Here is a 19,461-nt window from a genome sequence, read left to right on the forward strand (position 1 = left end):
GAGGTCCTGGGATTGAGTCCTGCATCGCCTGGGCTCTCCATAGGGAGCCTGCTTCTCCCTCTGCCTGTGTCTCTGCCTCTGTCTCTCTCATGAATAAATAAAAATCTTAAAAAAAAAAAAAAAAGAAGAAGAAGAAAATGAAAAGCCAACACACAAAATGGGAGAAAATATTTGTAAATTATATCTCTGGTAATGAGCCTCTATGTATAATATAGAAAAAACTGTTAAAACTGAATAAGAAATAGCCCAATTGTAAAATGAGGATGATTCAAACACATATTTATTCAATGAAGATAAATGGTCATGAAAAGTACATGAAAAGATGTTCAACATCATTAAGCATAAGGGAAATGCAAAACAAACCCACTATGAGATACCACTTTTCACCCACCAGATAGCCATCACCAAAAAAAAGAGAGATAACAACAAATAATATCAAGGATGTGGAAATTAGAACTTTCCTATATTTCTAGTGGGAATGTCAAAGTGGCACTTTGGAAAACAATTCACAGTTCCTCAAAAGGTTAAATATAGTTACCATATAATCCAACAATTTCATTCCTACTGTACATCCCAAAAGAGATAAAATGTCCACGCAAAAACTTGTACACAAGTGTTCACAACAGCATTATTCATTCAGAATAGCTCAAAAATGGAAATATCTCCATGTCCACCAACAGATGCAAGGATACACCAAATGTGGTGTACTGATACAATGGAATATTATTAAGCAAGACAAAAAATTTGAAGTACTGATACATGCTACAATATGTATGACCCCTGAAAACATGCTAAGTGAAAGAAGCCAGTCACAAAGGCTACATGTGCTGATTCCATTCATAGAAAATGTCCAGAACTGACAAATCCAGAGAGTTATTTGTGATTGCCTGGGGCTCAAAGAAGAGAAAATTTGGGAATGGTGGCTAAAAGGTTAGGGTTTTTCTATTTGGGAGTAAGGAGTTCTACAGCTTATTGCAGCAACAGAGCATAATTCTCTGTATTAAAAGTTACTGAATTATACCCTTTGAGTGAACTGTATAGTATGCCAATAATATCCCAATAAAACTATTTTTAAAATTACCATTTGCTAGCTAAATGACAAAAAAAAGAGGAAATAAGCAAAGCAGGCTACACAGATTGTTTCATTGAACAGAATCAATTCAAGTTAAAAACAATTCAAAGGACTAAGTATCTAAAAAAACTTAAAGTGAAGAAAAGGTACTATCTTTTGTAGTGGCTCTCAGCCAAGGACAACTTTGCTCACCAAGAAACATTCAACAACATATGGAGCCATTTTTGATTATCAAAAGGTTGTCCTGTGCATCCTACACAGCATCCTAATGCACAGGACAACCACTTAAAACAATGAGAAGAGAAAGGGGAGGAGGAAAAAGAAGAAAAGGAGAAAGAAAAATGAAGACATTACCTATTCTGGATTAAAGATATTAACAATGATATTGCTGCAATAGATCCTGGTTCAACCTAGGGAAATTTTAATATAGTGAATATTCAATGACAATAGGAAATTACTGGTCATTTTATTAGGTGCGACAATAATGCTGTGGTTATATTTTTTAAAGTCCTCATTTAATGCGATCCCTATCAAAATACAACATTTTTCAAAAAACTAGAACAAATTCTCAAATTTGTACGGAACCACAGAAAACCCCAAATAGCCAAAGCAGTCTTCAAAAAGAAAAGCAAAACTGGAGGCATCATGATTCCAGACTAAGTTATATCACAAAGCTGCAGTAATCAAAACAGTATAGTACTGGCACAAAAACAGAGATCAACAGAACACAGCAGAAAACCCAGATATAAACTCACAAATATATGGTCAATTAATCTTCAACAAGGCAAGAAAGAACATTCAATGGGGGAAAAAATGGTCTCTTCAACAAACGGTGCTGGGAAAACTGTACACAGCAACATGCAAAAGAAAAAGTGGACCACTTTCTGACACGATACAGAAAAATAAACTCAAAAGGATTAAAGACCTAAATGTGAGATAGGAAATCATCAAATTCCTAGAAGACAACACAGGCAGTAACCTCTTTGACATCAGCCATGGCAATTTTTTTCTAGTTATGTCTCCTGAGGCAAGGGAAACAAAAGCAAAAATAAACTACTGGGACTACATCAAAATAAAAAGCCTCTGCACAGAGAAGTTAACAATCAACAAAACTAAAATGCAACCTAAAGGATGGGAGAAGATATCTGCAAATGGCATATCTGATAATAGGTTAGTATGCAAAATATATAAAGAATTTACACAACTCAACACCCAAAAAACAAATAATCCAATTTAAAAATGGGCAGAAGACATCCCACCAAAGACATCCAGATGGCCAAGAGATACCTGAAAAGATGTTCACCACTTACCATCAGGGAAATGCAAATCAAAACTACAATGAGATACCAGCTCACACCTGTCAGAATGGCTAAAATCAACAGCACAAGAAACAACACATGTTGTCGAGGATGCGCTGAAAAAGGAATCTTTTTGCACTGTTGGTAGGAATGCAAACTGGTGCAGCCACTTTGGAAAACAGTATGGAGGTTCCTCAAAAACTTCAAGATAGAACTACCCTATAAACTAGCAATCACATTACTATTTACTCAAAGAATACAAAAACACTAATTCAAAGGGATACATGGACTTCTATGTTTGTTTATAGCAGCATTATTTACAACATCCAAGATACAAAAACACCCCAAGTGTCCATCGACTGATTAATGGATAAAGATGTGGTACACACACACACACAATGGAATATTATCCAGCCATGAAATCTTGCCATTTGCAATGACATGGATGGAGCTACAGAGTATTATGCTAAGCAAAATAAGTCAGAGAGAGACAAATACCATTTCATTCATATGTGTTACTTAAGAAACATAACAAATCCAAGCAAAGGGGAAAAGGTGGGAGGGGAGGATCAATAAAGAGACTCTTAATTAAAGAGAACTGATGGTTACCAAAGGGGAGGTGGGTGGGGAGATGGGTTAAATAGGTGATGGGGCTTAAGGAGTACACTTGTGATGAGCACCATGCAGTGTAGAGAATTGCTGAATCACCATATTGTACATGTGAAACTGATGTAACACTGTATGCTAACTATACTGGAATTAAAATAAAAACTCAAAAAGCAAAAACAAAAATCCTTATTCTTGGGAGATTATGAAAGTATTCTAAGAAGTGACATAATACCTTCAATTTACTTTAAAATGATTTGGCTAAAATAACAAAAATAACAGAATCAGAAATAAAGCAAATATGACAAAATGTTAACAATGCAGGTACTTGGTATAAGGTTGCTAAAGCCAATATTTTCAAGGTTTCTGTGTGTTTGAAAAAATTGCATTTTAAAAAACTGATTAGAATTTTATTTTTATATATATTTTATATATTTCTATAAATCATTTATTTTTAAAATGCTCTTTCTGAATGATGGAGAGCGTTTTACTTCATTACATTTCTTGAAACAACCATGGAAATGTCTTAATGGGGAAGAGAGAATTATTCTACAATATTCTTCAACAACAGAAAGAAAACATAAAAAAAATTAAGATCTTGAATGTTCAGGTTTCTCAGTAATTTTCTTCCTATTCCATAAATAACTTGCTCTCTTTAGATCCTGTCACTATGATACTAAACTAAAATAAAATGTATTGTTCTAATATAACACAGTATTGCACTTGGCATTTCTAACCCAACAACTAGTCTACTGTCTACCTACCCTATTAGGGTACATTATACTGCATAAAATCCTCAAACTTCAAGACTATTCTCTGGGGCACCTAGGTGGTTCAGTCCGTTGAGCCTGACTCTTGGTTTCAGCTCAGGTCATGATCTCAGTGTTGTGAGATCGAGCCCTACGCTGGGCTCCCCCATCAGTGCAGAATCTGCCAGAGATTCTCTCTCTCCCTCTGCCCCTCCCCCGGCTCTCGCACATTCACACAGAGGCTCTCTAAATTAATTAATTAATTAATTAATTAATTAATTAACTAGTTAATTCTTTAAAAGTTCTTTTAAAAAATCAATCTCAAAAAAAAAATCAATCTCTACCTCATACTGAAAAATAAGCTTAGTTACATGGCAATTCATATTAAGTGCCTTTAACAAAAGTGAATTATAAAGAGTGAATTTAATACATCCAAAGATGTCCATTTACAAAAGTATTCCTCTACTAAAGTTCAAAAAACTTTTACCACAGCAGTTCATGGGTGCAAAAGCAAGACAAGACAGGCCATATTCATATATGGCCCCTCTTCGTCCTCATTCACACATGACTATAACAGTATAAGAATAAACGTTTCAATACTCACAACTCAACTTTATTTTCCCCATCATGTATCATCCAAGCGTAAATCAAAACACAAGCCTATCACAGTAGAGAGAGCTAGATCTTCAATGCAAAGCCTAGCAATGAACTATCATCAATCTTCTACCTTTCCTTTCTATCTTATGAAAAGGAGCATCCTCTAAAGCAACAGCAGAAACCATCTTTTACTAAGTGCATAGTATTGTCTAGGACCTTTACAAACCACTTTATATATATTTAATTCTCACAACTTTGACATAAGTTGTATTACAAACTCTATTCCACAGATGAGGAAACAGCTAAATCATAGAACTGGACCATGAACTGAGCTTGGTTTAAAATTCAAGCATGTTCTGAACCATTATTTTATACTTACTCTCAAGTAGATTTTTTAAACAGGGAGTTGGGAGGGGATGGGCAAAAGTCCACACACAATATAGGAGTAATCAAATAAAAGTGATTTACTGAGATTCAAATATTCAATTTACCAAAAAAAAAAAAAAACTAGAATAACTAAAGTGATACTAACATCTTAAAACCCTTGGTACTCTTTAAAAGCCTGATGTAGGGGATCCCTGGGTGGCGCAGTGGTTTGGCGCCTTCCTTTGGCCCAGGGCGCGATCCTGGAGACCCGGGATCGAATCCCACATCGGGCTGCCGGTGCATGGAGCCTGCTTCTCCCTCTGCCTGTGTCTCTGCCTCTCTCTCTCTCTCTCTCTGTGACTATCATAAATAAATAATAAAAAAAAAAATTAAAAGCCTGATGTAGATTTAGTAGGTAACAATAAACTTACCCAGATAACTTTCAGGGTATGTTCTAGACTGGGCAGAAACACATAAACTTCTTTCACATTCCTGATGGCTGTACAGTAACAACTCAGTATCGGAACAATGACCTTTGAAGTACCACAAGATCATCTTAATTCACAATAAAAAAACAAAGTTCAACAGTGTTCATTAACTCAGAGATTATGAGTCTTTTTAATCATAATAAATTCAGATAAAAGGCATACCATCATAAAAAAATTATACTGCACTATATTCCTTTAAATAAATGTATAGTTTTATTTGTTCACCTCTTAAATTAACAATAGAAAATATCCTTATACCCATTGGTGGCATGTAAGTTAAAAATGGAAATTAAATACTCTATCGTGGCATGTTTAATGTATTTACAAGAGGGCAGCCCCAGTGGCTCAGTGGATTAGCGCCGCCTTCAGCCCAGGGTGTGATCCTGGAGACCTGGGATCAAGTCCCACGTCGGGCTCCCTGCATGGAGCCGGCTTCTCCCTCTGCCTGTGTTTCTGCCTCTCTCTCACTCTTCATGAATAAATTAATAAAATCTTTTTTAAAAAAATTTATTTGCAAGAGAGAGAAAAGGGTAAAGGCTGGGGGAAGAGCCCCGAGAGGGCAAGCTGCAAGCTTATAGAGAGGAGAATAATAAAAGCGGCAAGGGGAAAATAATCAACATACCCATAAAGCATCACCGAAAAGAAGGAAAAAATAAGTACAGAAAGGAAAATACAGATATAGATTCACCCACAAAGGACTTTGATGGCATACATCTCCAGCTAAGTAAAATGTTTTTATAACAAGAACACTCCTCCTTGTGTAGAAGAGTTTATTATATTCTCGGATGAATGCAGACAGGCAGCTGTTGTATGAAGGGACTGAAACAATTTATATGCTTAATATCCATATTTAAACTTTTAAGTACAAATTTTATTTATAATAATATAGTTCTATCCTTTTCTTAACTCATTGCACAATACTACTAATACTAATCACACCACTATATATATATATCTTAAAGGATTTTTACATCCCTCATCTATTCCATATAAAAGGAACAATCCAACAGAAATGCTTATATAATTTCAAAGCTACTTTAGGTAAAACTTTATCAAACTGACAAGAATCATAGTATTTCCCATAAGAGAAAACTGTACAACACTGACATTTTTAAAGCACAATATGAAATTGTACTACAACATTTTTCTTTCACTCACCTACACTAAAAGCTTTACTATAGAAGAAATATATTGGTTAGTCAAAAGTTCTAGTTATACCAATTCATATTGTACAGGTATCACTTCTTGATTTCCTCATGAAATTCAGTCTAAATCTAGCTCTTAATGTAATACATAAATTAGAAAGTCAAAACTGAGACAGAAAAGCAAGAATTATATCATCTCGGTCAAAGAGGACTTCTTTGTTTAATTTGACATTTTAAAACCTCCACTATGAAACAAAGAACACAGATATAACAACTTCAAACACTAAATTCTAAGTTACGAAAATAAACTACTTGCTATTTTCATCTGAAGAAATAATAATAAAAAAAACACCTAGTATTTACTGAGTATTACTGTGGGAAACATCATTCAGTGTTTAATGTGTCATTTCACTTAATACAATAACACTAGACATAAGTACCATTAACTTACAGTTATGCAGATGAGAAAACTAAGGCTCAAAAAGGTTAATAACTTTTCAAAGTCAAAATGCTCAAAAGTGACAAAACTCTGATTCAAATCCAAATAATCTGACACCAGCCATCACTCTTAACCATCAGCATACACTCTTCAGAAATTCGGAATGTTCAATTCGTGATTAGAAAATACGGAGCAGCCCCAGTGGCTCAGCAGTTTAGCACCGCCTTCCGCTCAGGGCGTGATCCTGGAGACCTGGGATGGAGTCCCACATCGGGCTCCCGGCATGGAGCCTGCTTCTCCCTCTATGTCTCTGTCTCTGCCTCTCTCCCTATCTCTCTTTTTCTATCTCTCATGATTAAATAAATAAAATCTTTGGGGGAAAAAAAAAGAGAAAATAACGTATATACGTGTATATAAAGATATACAGTATGTAGAAAACAAGATTAACACTGTGCCCCAGTACAAAAATAAACACATTAATTTTGCATTAGTGCCCACTACCTATTGAATATCCTGAGTTATCAGACATTAACTTACAGAGCCTTTTTAGTTCATAAAACACATTTTTAATAAATTATAAAATACTGGGGTGCCTGGGTGGCTCAGCAGTTTGGTGCCTGCCTTTGGCCCAAAGCATGATCCTGGAGTCCCAGGATCGAGTCCCACATAGAGCTCCCTGAGTGGAGCTTGCTTCTCCCTCTGCCTATGTCTCTGCCTCTCTCTGGGTCTCTCATGAATAAATAAATAAAATCTTTAAAAAAAATTATAACATACTCTCAGGGCACCTGAGTGGCTCAGTGGTTGAGCATCTGCCTTCCGCTCAGGTGGTGATCCTGAGGTCCTGGGATCGAGTCCCACATCGGGTTCCTGCAGGGAGCCTGCTTCTCCCTCTGCCAATGTCTCTGCCTTTCTGTGTGTGTGTCTCATGAAGAAATTAAATAAAACCTTTAAAAAAAATTATAAAGTACTCTCAAGACTGATTTTTCTAAAATTTCTATGTAATCAACATACCCAACTCTTTGTATAATACATTATTTTCAGTTTCTTTTTCTACGTTAGACCTTGCAAGCTGCCTCCAACCTCCCCCTACCCCATTTCCTCTTTCTCTTCTTTTACCAGGATTAGACTATTCCAAAGGTTTAAGTGTTGAGCACTTAGGCACCACTCAAGAAAATACATCAGATGTTAGTAATTAACATCAGGTATAAAAATAGCTGATTATATTAATAACTGCAGTCTGATTAAACACCCTGAGAAAAATATGCCATCTCAAATACACTCAAGAAAAGAAATCAAGAACAAATCTAAAGTACAATATTATGACTTAAAGAAACACTGGATAAAACATATCTTAAAATCAGACCAATTACTTCCCAAAATTTATGTAATAACTAAAATAAGATGAAATTTTATTTTATACTTAACTCTTCCATTAGCACTGCACAACTTCAATCAGTTTTATAATTTCCAAGCCTCAAATAATGATAAATCCAAAAGCCATTCTCCCGAGACACAAGTTGTCACACAACCCTGGCCTTAAAAGTCATAATACAAAGAATCACACATCCTCTCTGGTGCCAAACCATAGCCAGGCTAAAAATAGTTCCAGGGTTCTGGGAGCAAAACCAATTCAGATTTAAGCATAGTAACATCCAAGGACTCTCCAATCATGTAGAGCTACGGTCAAGAGCAAAACAGGATTCGCAGTAAGGGTTTCACCGATGCATCAGAATAAAAAAAGTTCCTCAGGAAGTTGAAAGAAAACAGTGCAATAAACTAACAACAATAAATTATTCCAGTTGATATATATGAAGCGTTTAGTGCTAACTTAAAGATCATTAAGCCAGTTTAATTTTCACAGCTGAACACAGAATTGTTTTATTGAACTTTTCTGGTACATATTTCTGAATTAATAATGGAATTTTAGATGGCTGAAATGACCTAACAATGTTCTGTCTCTAAAAATGACACTGAGAGGCTTTGTAGTCAAGAGATTACAGTAGCAGCTGCCCTCCTTTAAAACATACCCCCCAGATTTCCAACTTTCTGAAATCCATGACCAAATTTTTACTCATATTTATAAACTTTGAAGACAGTATGAAAGCTTATACAAACTGTGAAACAGTCAACAGAACACCACAAAAATCAGCATTATTGTACTATTAGAAACCAAGCTATACCTAGTTCAGGAATACAAATTTTAAGTACTCTTAATACTTAATAAAAATCAAGTATTGGGGTCTCTGGGTGGCTCAGTGGTTTAGCGCCTGCCTTTGGCCCAGGGTGTGATCCTGGAGTCCCAGGATCGAGTCCCACATCAGGCTCCCTACACGGAGCCTGCTTCTCCTTCTGCCTGTGTCTCTGCCTATTTCTCTCTGTGTCTCTCATGAATAAATAAAATCTTTAAAAATAAATAAATAAACAAACAAATAAATATCAGGTACTAAGAGATACAAGATAAAAATCTAAGTTGTTCTTGCGTTTATAATTGGTCATATAAAAATAAAATCAATCTAACCAGACTTTTACCTGAAGGAAAAATCAAGACAGAAATACATTCTAACAAAAAGCCTAGTATTCAAAATTTTTTGTCAAACTTTTTTGTGTTTTGAGATCCCAAACACAATATTCAACCACAGTTTCCTATCAAAAAATATCTAATGGACATTGATAATAACCAATCCTTGAAAGGTAACTGATGTGATAGCATAAATTTTTGGTAGACAAGTTTTGTCTTATTTTTCATTTTTACCTTAATCCTGCTGACGAGAATATTCAACATTTATTCCCTCAACAGGTAGTGAGGACACTAGATGTTAAGCTCTATTTCAGGTATTGGGAACACAACTGTGAGCCTTATCTTTAGGATTTTACATTCAGTAGGGAAGAAACACAAAATAAACATATGAATGAATCTATAATAGATGAGAATAGAAACCAAGCATTACTTCCATCAGGGTAATTCAGCCTGGTCCTTCAGTAGACTAACATGGACCTCTTTAGGAGACTCAAGAGGCTTCAGGGAAAAAAAAAAAAAAAAAACCATGACAAATTCACAGATTTTTTTGCTTCTCTGTTCTCATTTTTTTTGGTTGTTTTTTCATTTATTATGAATTACTTTGGAGCATATACAGACAAGAGAGATGGGCTGACCCTTCAATAGCAAAAAAAAAAAAAAAAAAAAAAACTCATTTTTAGAGCTGCCATGTCATCCAAGCTGATAGTTTTACCTAGAGTTATAAAGCTAATGCAAGTAATTATCTTTTAATTACATACTCCAACCTTTACTTCCCCTTAATTTTTCATCCTTTAATTATGTCATCTGTTTTATTTTGACATAAGACCTCAAGGCTTCAACTGAATGATTGCCAAACTGGCACAATTTAGCTCTGCTAGTGAATTTTCTGAGGACAGGTTTCAGATCTGACTCACCACTTCAGCACCAGAACTACTCATGTGCCTACCACAGTAGGTGTATTTGTGGTTAGTGAACAAATTAAATCACAAAGATTAATCTCCAGTACAAATTATAACCAAAGCTTTATGAAAATTGTCCTAAACAGCTTTTCCTTTCAAGAATTTACCAGGGTTAAAAGATTTCTTTTCCCATAAATATTTAAGATTATATACAAATGACTTCTAACTCTCTAAAAAATCACTTTTCCTTTTTTTTTTAAGATTTTATTTATTAATTTGAGAGAAAGAGCACAAGCAGGGATTTGGGGGCGGGGGGGGGGGGGGGGCTGAAGACAATACGGGCTCCCTGCTCAGCACAGGGCTCAAACCCAGGACCCTAGGATCATGACCTGAGCTGAAGGCAGATGCTTAACTGACTGAGCCACCTAGGTGCCTCTAAGTAACCTTTTTTCGAAATATGTTTTGGAACTTCTCTTTCGAAAATTCGTTGGAATCAGTTTATCAACAGGAAACTAACCTCATTCCTAGTGTGCAGGACATGCTCTCAGTCCACTTTTTTTTTTCACTTACTTTAATCTATTCTCTGCTTCCCCTGTAACTGCACCAGTGGCCAAGGGGCACCCTCTTTCTCCAGGGATCCATCTATCCACTAAGAAGCCAGTAAGCCATAAAGCTAGATAAAGCTTAGGACCTAAATTCACACCTGTGCAAGACATAGGAGAAAAAAAAATGATGGATTAGCTACTAATATCTGTATAATGACCGACAATTCACAAGCGGTTATACTGTCATATTATCTGATTTTCACAACAATGTGAGAGCAGCTAGGAAGGTACTATTATTACCCAATTTTATAAAGAAGGAAACTAAGACTCAAATTTCAAACAACTTTCCTAATGGTCACATCATAAATAAGTGAAGTTGGGACTCATTCTTATATTACTTAATACATAGGTTATTCGTGTGTTGTCTCACTACTGTGATAGGTATAATTTGTTGATAGACATAAAGATGCATCACTGTGACTCCGGACTATTTATTCACTCAATTTTAACTGCTTTTGTTAGGGGTAAATTAGTTTTAAAGCTGTCCATTTGCTTTAATTCAAACTTCCCTCTCCTCCCAAATATTTAAAGTGTTGTAATATCAAAATTAAACCTGAGAAATAGAAAGTCAATTTTAGATTACCATCAACAGAGAGGGCACTTAATGGTCTGTAAAACCACAAAATTTCAAAACACATTTAAAAAGCCATACCCTGAGAACCTCAGTCAGGGAATGCCATAATGTCACTTAGCTTTGCCACCAAATGGCTAGCTACTCAGTGACCATCAATGAAAACATCCCCAAGATAGAACCTGTTTTCTCTCTCTTCCAAAAGTTCATGCTCCCTCCTTTTCCATTATTACTCAGCTAACACAGGTTGGCTGATTCCACCTGAAGCAAACATCCTCTCAAGCCTTTTCCTTCTTCAAGAGATTTCTCTTTATTCCACAGTTATACTAGAAATGAGACCAAACATAAGCAAGCACATCTTAACAAGACTAGATTAATACATAAAATACCCTTCTATAACCTGCAAAAAGCTGTATGTATGTTGGTAGTTACTACACAAAAAGATGAAAAGCCAGTACATTTTTCTGTGGCCTTACGACATACAACCAATACCTTTAATCTTTAAAACTATACACATTTCTACTTATTTCTTAGTTCTTCTCCCAATTTAATTCCATATCCCCCCAAATAAAATACTCTTACAAATTTGTAGCAATTAATATGATACTTTTAACCATAAACATACAGTAGACTAGTTAAAATATTTTTTATCAATGTCTATGGAAAACTGGTCAACAAACTTTGGAACAATCCATCCAAACACCAGAGTCATATACACTGGTATGTCCCTAACTAGGACTCCCAAGGATGGTTATGAAAATCGAAAACCTCTATTTTAATATTTCAAAGTACTGAATGGAAGACCTGTTTAATTAGTATAAAGTTGTAGGGCTTAATTAAACTATCACATATATTTGCTTTTGCTTGCAATTCTATCAACTAGCTAGCAAGCTGCTGATCAGGAGTGATGAGCAAGAGGTGTATGTGTGCTAGATTAGTAAAACATAATGAAAATATTTATGAATAGAACTTATTTATAAACTCTGTGAAAATCTCCAATAAAAAGGGGAAAAATAAAACAAAGGCCTTTTAAAATTATTTTTTTTAAGATCTTATTCTTAAGTAATCTCTACACCCAACACGGGGCTCCAACTGAGATCCAAAGTCGCACATTCTACCAACTGAGAAATCCAGCCAGGTGCTCCACCCCTTTAAAATTATTGAGAAATGGGAGGCAACACTCAACTCAGCTTATCAAAAGATGCTAGACAATGCTGTATGTACAGTGACAAGCCAGCCTCATTCTAGACAGTGATGTCCTTCCGCTCCCCTTATAAAATCTCTTTCCTACTCCTAACATCCTTTGAATGCCAATGGAGTTATGATTCCTGTTCTGGTGAGTAGCCTTTATAATATCATTAATCATTTAAAAAATAGCTCATGCAGTTTAAAGACTAACCCAACCCAAGAATATTTCTCTTAACAAATATATTAACAAAATCAAGTCATAATTTTTTATGAAACATTTATTATAGGCAAGAGTGTGTTAAAAAGAGCCCTCAAAATCTGGAGACCTTTCCTTGTGGCAGAACTCATCATATCTCAGGATCTCCCAAAGAGAGTCACAAGAAACTCTGTAAGTCTCTGTATTAGAGTTCTCCAGAGAAACGGAATCAATAGAAAATACTTATCAAGTTTTTAAAGGAGGTTTATTACAAAGGACTGGTTCAAATGATTATGGTGGCCCACAATCTGCCATCTGAAAGCTGGAGAGCCAGGAAAACTAGTGGTAATTCAGTCCAGAGGCCTGAGACCCAGGGGACCGAGAATTTAAATCCCAGTCAAGGGAAGGAGATAAAATGAGATCTGATGTCCCAGGTCTAGGCAAAAAGGTTGGGGGGGGGGGGAGGCAAATTCCTCCTTCCTCCACCTGTGGCCTCTATGGATTAATTACAGGTACCTACCCATAATGGGAGGAGCAATCTACTTCAAAGAGTCCACTGATTCAGATGTTAATCCCACCATCATCCAGATACACCCTAACAGACACACCCAGAAATACTGTTTCATCTGGGCACCCCCTGACCAGTTTAACTGACAAATGGAATTATCCATCACAGGGTTAAAGGACTCCGCCATACAATGCAAACTCCATCACCTCTGAAAGCAAATCACCTACCAAAAGCTATGAGAAATCCTGAAAGAACAAATCTATTAACTTCCTTTGTGCAAATATTTTCAAAATGAATTTGAAACACAGAAGTTTATTCCCTTAACAGCTATTAGCCTAGGACTTCTCTAAAAGTGCTACATAGTATGCCTTTTCCCATCTGCATCTTATTTGTTAACCACAAAATCAACAATTAGTGTTACTATATAAAAACCAACAAATCTGGATGGCAGTGACTTAACACAAACATAAACCATTTTTATTTAACATTTACTAACACCTCACATTTGAGCACAACCTAAACACTATTAAGTTTAAAGTTACACCATTTTCATTTTTTTATGAACCGGCTGGTAACTGATTTTTATGCAAAAAAACAACCTCCAGAGTATACCACAGCTCTGGTTTAAATTCAACATATTTTCCTACATCTTCTATACCTTTTGTTTCTGTAATAATGCTCAGAACCATAGCCCTAGTAGCTTTTGAAAAAAAGTTTAAAAATGTGTTTAATGAAAATTCACTGATAAAGGGACACCTGGGTGGCTCAGTGGTTGAGAACCTATCTACCTGCCTTCGGCTCAGGGCATGATCCTGGGGTCCTAAGATTGAGTCCCGCATCAGACTCCCACAAGGAGCCTGCCTCTCTCTCTCTGTGTCTGTCATGAATACATAAATAAAATCTTAAAAAAAAAAAAAAAAGATAATTCACTGATAAATTTTTCATTACATTCTAATGTATTTCATTATATTCTAATGCTGTGAAAATTCAGATTAATTGAAACAAATCCTCAAGTAAACATTCCATACTCTAATTCTGATATATGTAAATTTACACTCATTTTTTTAAGGAAACATTCCATACTCTAATTCTGATATATGTAAATTTACACTTATTTTTTTAAAATAGATGGGTGGAGGGTTAGTAGGTGCTAAATAATTTTCAAGTATACTATGACAAATAGAAGTAACTTTAAGAAGTCAAAAAAGAGGAAAAGAAAGTAGAAGGAGAAAAGATTAACTAGACATTTAAAACAAACCTGTCATCCCTAAATGAAAAATGCAAAAGACACACAGATATGGCTAACAAGTCTTCTAAATATTTCAATTGTATTGAGAATGAAAATAATACAAATTAAGGCCAAAAGTTTAAATGTAAAACTATGTTAACTCCTCTTTAGGAAAAAAAAAAAAAAAAGGCAAGAGGACTTATGGGGGCTGTACTTTCAGTTCAGACTAATCTACCATATCACAGGTTTCAAAGTTCAATATTCACATTAATTTGCTCAACTGAGTAACTTAATGTGGCCCTTAATTGATCCCTTGAATGAGTTTTCATTTCTGAGAAGGTTTCAAAGACCTATTTTGACAAAATGCAAAACTGAAAAGTTTCCCATGAACATTTATCACTACTATTATGTAGTAGTATACCTGGCACCCATACCTTGACTCAAAAAAAAAAAAAAAAAGTCTAAAAATAGTCTACTGATGATTATCAGCGACAAAAGAAAATTAATGATGCATTCCACCCTGAGCCACAAAAACAGTACACAACTGGAATAAAAGGAGCTAGGTGTGACTCATGGCTCCATCACCTGTTACACAGTATTAAGCAAACTATTTTAACTCTCAGTCTTCTCATCTGGCTATTGAGGATAATATCTCAACCTCAATGCTGAGATGTCAAAACACCAAGCAAACAGTACCACTCACCACTTTCTGAGCACAACTTATGCTCGTTGAACAAGAGATTCTTTTGTAACATAGCCCACCATTATATATTTTAAGATCTTACATGAATTAAATCACTTCCCCTATTATCTCCTGATCTATGTTAGAACTAAGAAAAGCAGTAAAACAGAGTCTCATACTACTAATTTTTTAGTAACCCATATTGAGTACAATTTTATACATAGTAGATATCAAGATAGGACTATTTCTGACTCTTAAAAAAAAAAAGCTACAGTAAAGCAAAAAGTCTTTAAGTAATGATAATTCTCAGTTTACCGACTGACAATATTCAGACAGGAAAGCAGTGTATTATAAAAAATATCAAGAGAGCTAAAAATTACTTACAGAAAGCTATGGACTCAGAATTCTACTGAGTAAGGAGATGGGATTCAAGTTTCACATTTGCCATTACAAACTGTTTGACCTTGGACAAGTCTCTGGGCTTCAATTTTCTAATCTGTAAAATGACTATTAAAAACCAAAGATAAAAATCCAAGTACCATTCAATCTGGGCCTTCCTTCAGGAAGGCAATCTAATGTAGTAGTTAACAGGATGGACTCGGCAGGGGCTGCCCAGGTAGGAAACCTGGCTCTGTCACTTACAAGCTGTGCACTAACACACACACGCAAACACTACAGTACGTCTTACTAGTACCAATGACTTACTGATTAAAATATTTCACTGAAACACAAAATCATTTTATAATATGGAAGATCAGAAGGTACAGTCCTTCCAATTCAAGACACTAGCATTTTACTAGCTGACACAGGCTCACATGACAGCATTAATAACTCTTTTCAACCATGCTGAACTAAGCCAAGTTTCATCAGATCATGTCATAAAATATCATACATTAAAGACATTTATTTTTTATATGGCTGAAGCTTATTATAAGGCTAATTATTCTCACCAAAATATCACACTGAAGGTAAAAATAGAACTTCTGCTACTTAGGTCTTTTTTTTTAACCTAATATTGCTGATGACAACAGAAACTTAGGATGTATCAACCTTATCTCGGAGAATTAAATTCCAGGAATTAAAAAATATATATATGTGGAATTTAGAAATATCAAGTGAACCTCAAACTACTAGAGATAAAGGAGTTCATAAATTAAAATCAACAAGTATTTGCCGGATATATCATATTCCAAGCTCTGTGCATAGATCAAGTGCAACTACCAAAGGGTGAACTTCCTCAGAGCTAGTCAAGTTGGAAAGGCAAGTACATCCTTTCTCATCACATGTTAATACAACAAAAGCCGCTCATCTACAAACATTTCTATTTCCTTTTGGCCCAGGTAGGAATGCTTCCTGTTGCCCATTAAAGTTGTTTTCTTTTCTATCCCTTAGCCCACAAATATGCCCAAACTAGTCCTCTGACAGCTGACATGGGGACCTTCACAGGGTTTCAAGCGAGTAGCTTCTAAGATATTCCCTCAAATCCACAAGCTACAGGATTTATCTTCAATGACGCCTACAACACCAGCAACATACCACTACACATAACTTGGGTGTTAACTTGGGTCAGGTATCTAATCAGACCAATTCAGTTCTTCCTCTTAAAAAGTACTGCTAGGAAAGGCAAACTCTACTTCTTCAAAAAGTCTGCCCTTTTTTTTTTTTTTTTTTTTTTTTTTTTGCAAGGGACGTGAGACACTAGAAAAGGGAAACTGATTGGCTAGTCATAGTTGCCCTACTTCCATTTCAGGTCCAAGTGGGAAAAAGAAGAAAAAAAAAAAAAAAGAAAGAAAGAAAACTGTTCCACAAAGAGTACCAAGGGAGCCTTAAGCAAATCAAGTGTAGATGATAAACTGAACTTTCTGATTCCTACGATTTAAAGAGGTGATGGGGGGGGGGGGGGCCAGGCAGGGGGGGCGGGGGAAGAGGAGGGGGAGGGGGCGGTGATATAACTGGGCTATCCAAGTGTCTCTTGAGAAAGATGGTCCACTTCACAAAGTAGGCAAAGTAGGGGGTGGGGATGGGGGGATGGGGGGATGGGGGGTGGAAACAATCTGGCCGAGGGACAACCCCAGGATGCTGACCGAGCTTGGAGGTAGAGGGCCCTGGAGGCCAGGGACCGGAGAAGGGAGAGCTCGGGCAAGCCGTAGGGCAACGGCAATGAGCAGCAACGCAGACAGACCAACGCTGCCACGGAGCAGCGTGTAAGGGGACACCACGGAGGAAGCGAGGAGTCGGGAGGCAGCGACAGCAGCAGGGTGACCAGTGCCACGGGCGACGGGCAAGTGGCGACTGCGAAAGCAGCACAGCAGCCGGAGGTGGTGGCACTCTGTTGAGTCAGCACAGCTCCCATTCGGGGGGGGGGGGGCACTTGTAGGATCCCCGCTGCTCTTCGGGCCCCGGGGGCCCGCTACGGAGAGTCAGGCCCGCGGGCGGGAGAAACGATGTTCTCGGAAAAGCTGGCGCCGGCCCCTTCCCCATTTCACAGGTCAACACTGGCCGCCGTCGCCGCTTACCTCTGTTAACATTATTACACCCCGGGGAAGTGAGCTCCTCCCTAGCCTCGCCGCATGGCAACAGCCGTAGCAGCAGCGAAAACTGCCCGAGCCGCCGCCAACTGCCGAAACTGCTCCTTCAGTCCTCTCCCGGGCGGCGGCTTTACTCGGCTTCGCTGGCTTCCCCCCGGCCCGGCCGCTCGCGACGGACGCGCCGCCATCTTGGAAGAGCGACGTCCGCGTATCTCTGCGACGTGCGCTCCCATTGGCGGGCGCAGGAGCGGCCGGCGGCACGTGACCGTCTCCATGGCGCCGGCGCGTGGGGAGGCGGGGGCGGGCGCTCGGCTGCCCGCTCGGCCCGGGTGGTGAGGCCTCCCAAGCCGGGTTTCCGGGCCGGTCCGGGACTCGCGGGAGTGGAGACTGGGTCCCGCGCGGCGGCGGAGCGGCTCGCGCGTCCCCCGCCGCACGCCGGGGTAGGCCGGCTCCCGGGCGGAGCGAGACCCGCGGGGACCGAGCCTTCGGCGGATGGCGCTGCGGCCCTGGCGCGTCTCGGGGACCCGGCGCGTCTCGGGGACCCGGCGGCCGACGTCCTGTAGGGAAACTTGCCTCTCTCATTTCCTTGGCCGCGCGGCCGCCGAAGAGCGATCTTGGGTTAAATACGGTCTGAAACTTGCTCCCCGCGCAGTCCCTTCGCCTTCTGAACTTGGACAGAAACTTTCCTTCGCCCTTGCCGGTCGTCAGCGAACCCGCTTCGAGAGGGTGCGACAGGTCGCAGGATTGACAGACACAGGCATATCAGCTGTACCCACGAGCCTAGCAGTCAGGACGGTCGCTCCGTAGGTGATTGGCCAGCACCTGCGTGACCATGAGGGCTGAGTCTTGCTCCTCGTACGAGAGCTCAGAGAAAGCCACTGAAATGCCTTTTCTGTGCCCTTCCTACAGCTCTCCTGGCTCCCTGATCTGTGTCTGTGTATCAAGGCGAGCAGATCTCAGCAGGTGTCCTTGTAAGCAGTGCCAACCTAAAACAGGCTTGAACTCCGGCACTCTGTGCACGGAAGCCCCCGAGACTGACACCATCCTGAGTCCACCCCTGGATGGATTACGGTGTGTGCAATTAGAGGCAGTCACGTCCACCTGGATTTTAAAGAAAGTAGTTTACCTGACCCTGGTGTCAAAGTGTGTTCCTCGGTTTTTGTATTAGAAAACTGGTGTACAAGGAAATTGAAGATTCTCAGTTTTGACATGCAGAGCCCCTTCCGTCTCCTTTTTTTTTTTTTTTTTTTTTTTTTTTTTTTTACAGGGGATGCATAGGCATTTGGGAAAACTGATGCCAATAGTTTATTCAACCCTCTCCTGAATCTCCTTCCTCCCAGCTCCACTCCTTTCCTTAACAATTGGCACTATTCTATAAAATGAAACTTACTTAGCACATGACTCCTATTCTAAAAAACTAAGTGAGGGCGTGACAGACTCGTTTTACCTCTATTCTGCTGTGTCCTCGCTCGTGAAACAAAAATTGTCCATTTAGGTAGTCTGGCAGAAATTCAAGAAAAACCCTCATTTTACTGAATTCAGCTAATTGAGGCAAAGTAGTTTTTGCTGTTCTGATCTACATCTGATACGTAATTTCCATACTGCTAGCCCAGCAGGATTCTGGCCTCTGCAACACAATATGATGTGTTACTGGTATTGACAGATCAAGCCACGAATAGGAAATAGGATTGGAAAATTCTATCTGGACTAAGACGTGATAAGGGAAACTAAGAGATAATAGAGACAACAAGGAAGCTGGAAAAAGATACTGTTCCTAC

The 19,461-nt window shown here is 38.2% G+C and overlaps 1 protein-coding gene across 4 annotated transcripts in view; it reads right to left on the minus strand.

Moving 5' to 3' along the window:
- The window catches only part of SNX13 (sorting nexin 13), a 116,909-nt gene extending 98,997 nt beyond the window's left edge, over positions 1–17,912 (minus strand). For 2 of the 4 annotated variants that reach the window (XM_055314527.1, XM_055314526.1), the window contains exon 1: positions 17,672–17,911. In XM_055314527.1, the coding sequence (XP_055170502.1) occupies positions 17,672–17,683 (12 nt within the window). In that variant the 5' untranslated portion in view covers positions 17,684–17,911. Of the gene's footprint in view, positions 1–17,671 lie in introns of all 4 variants that reach the window. The other 2 variants (XM_055314531.1, XM_055314533.1) reach the window with 1 other exon arrangement.
- Positions 17,913–19,461: the final 1,549 nt, after the last annotated feature.

The sequence above is a fragment of the Nyctereutes procyonoides genome, unplaced genomic scaffold, assembly GCF_905146905.1.
Source record: "Nyctereutes procyonoides isolate TBG_1078 unplaced genomic scaffold, NYPRO_anot_genome, whole genome shotgun sequence".
NCBI lineage: Eukaryota > Metazoa > Chordata > Mammalia > Carnivora > Canidae > Nyctereutes > Nyctereutes procyonoides.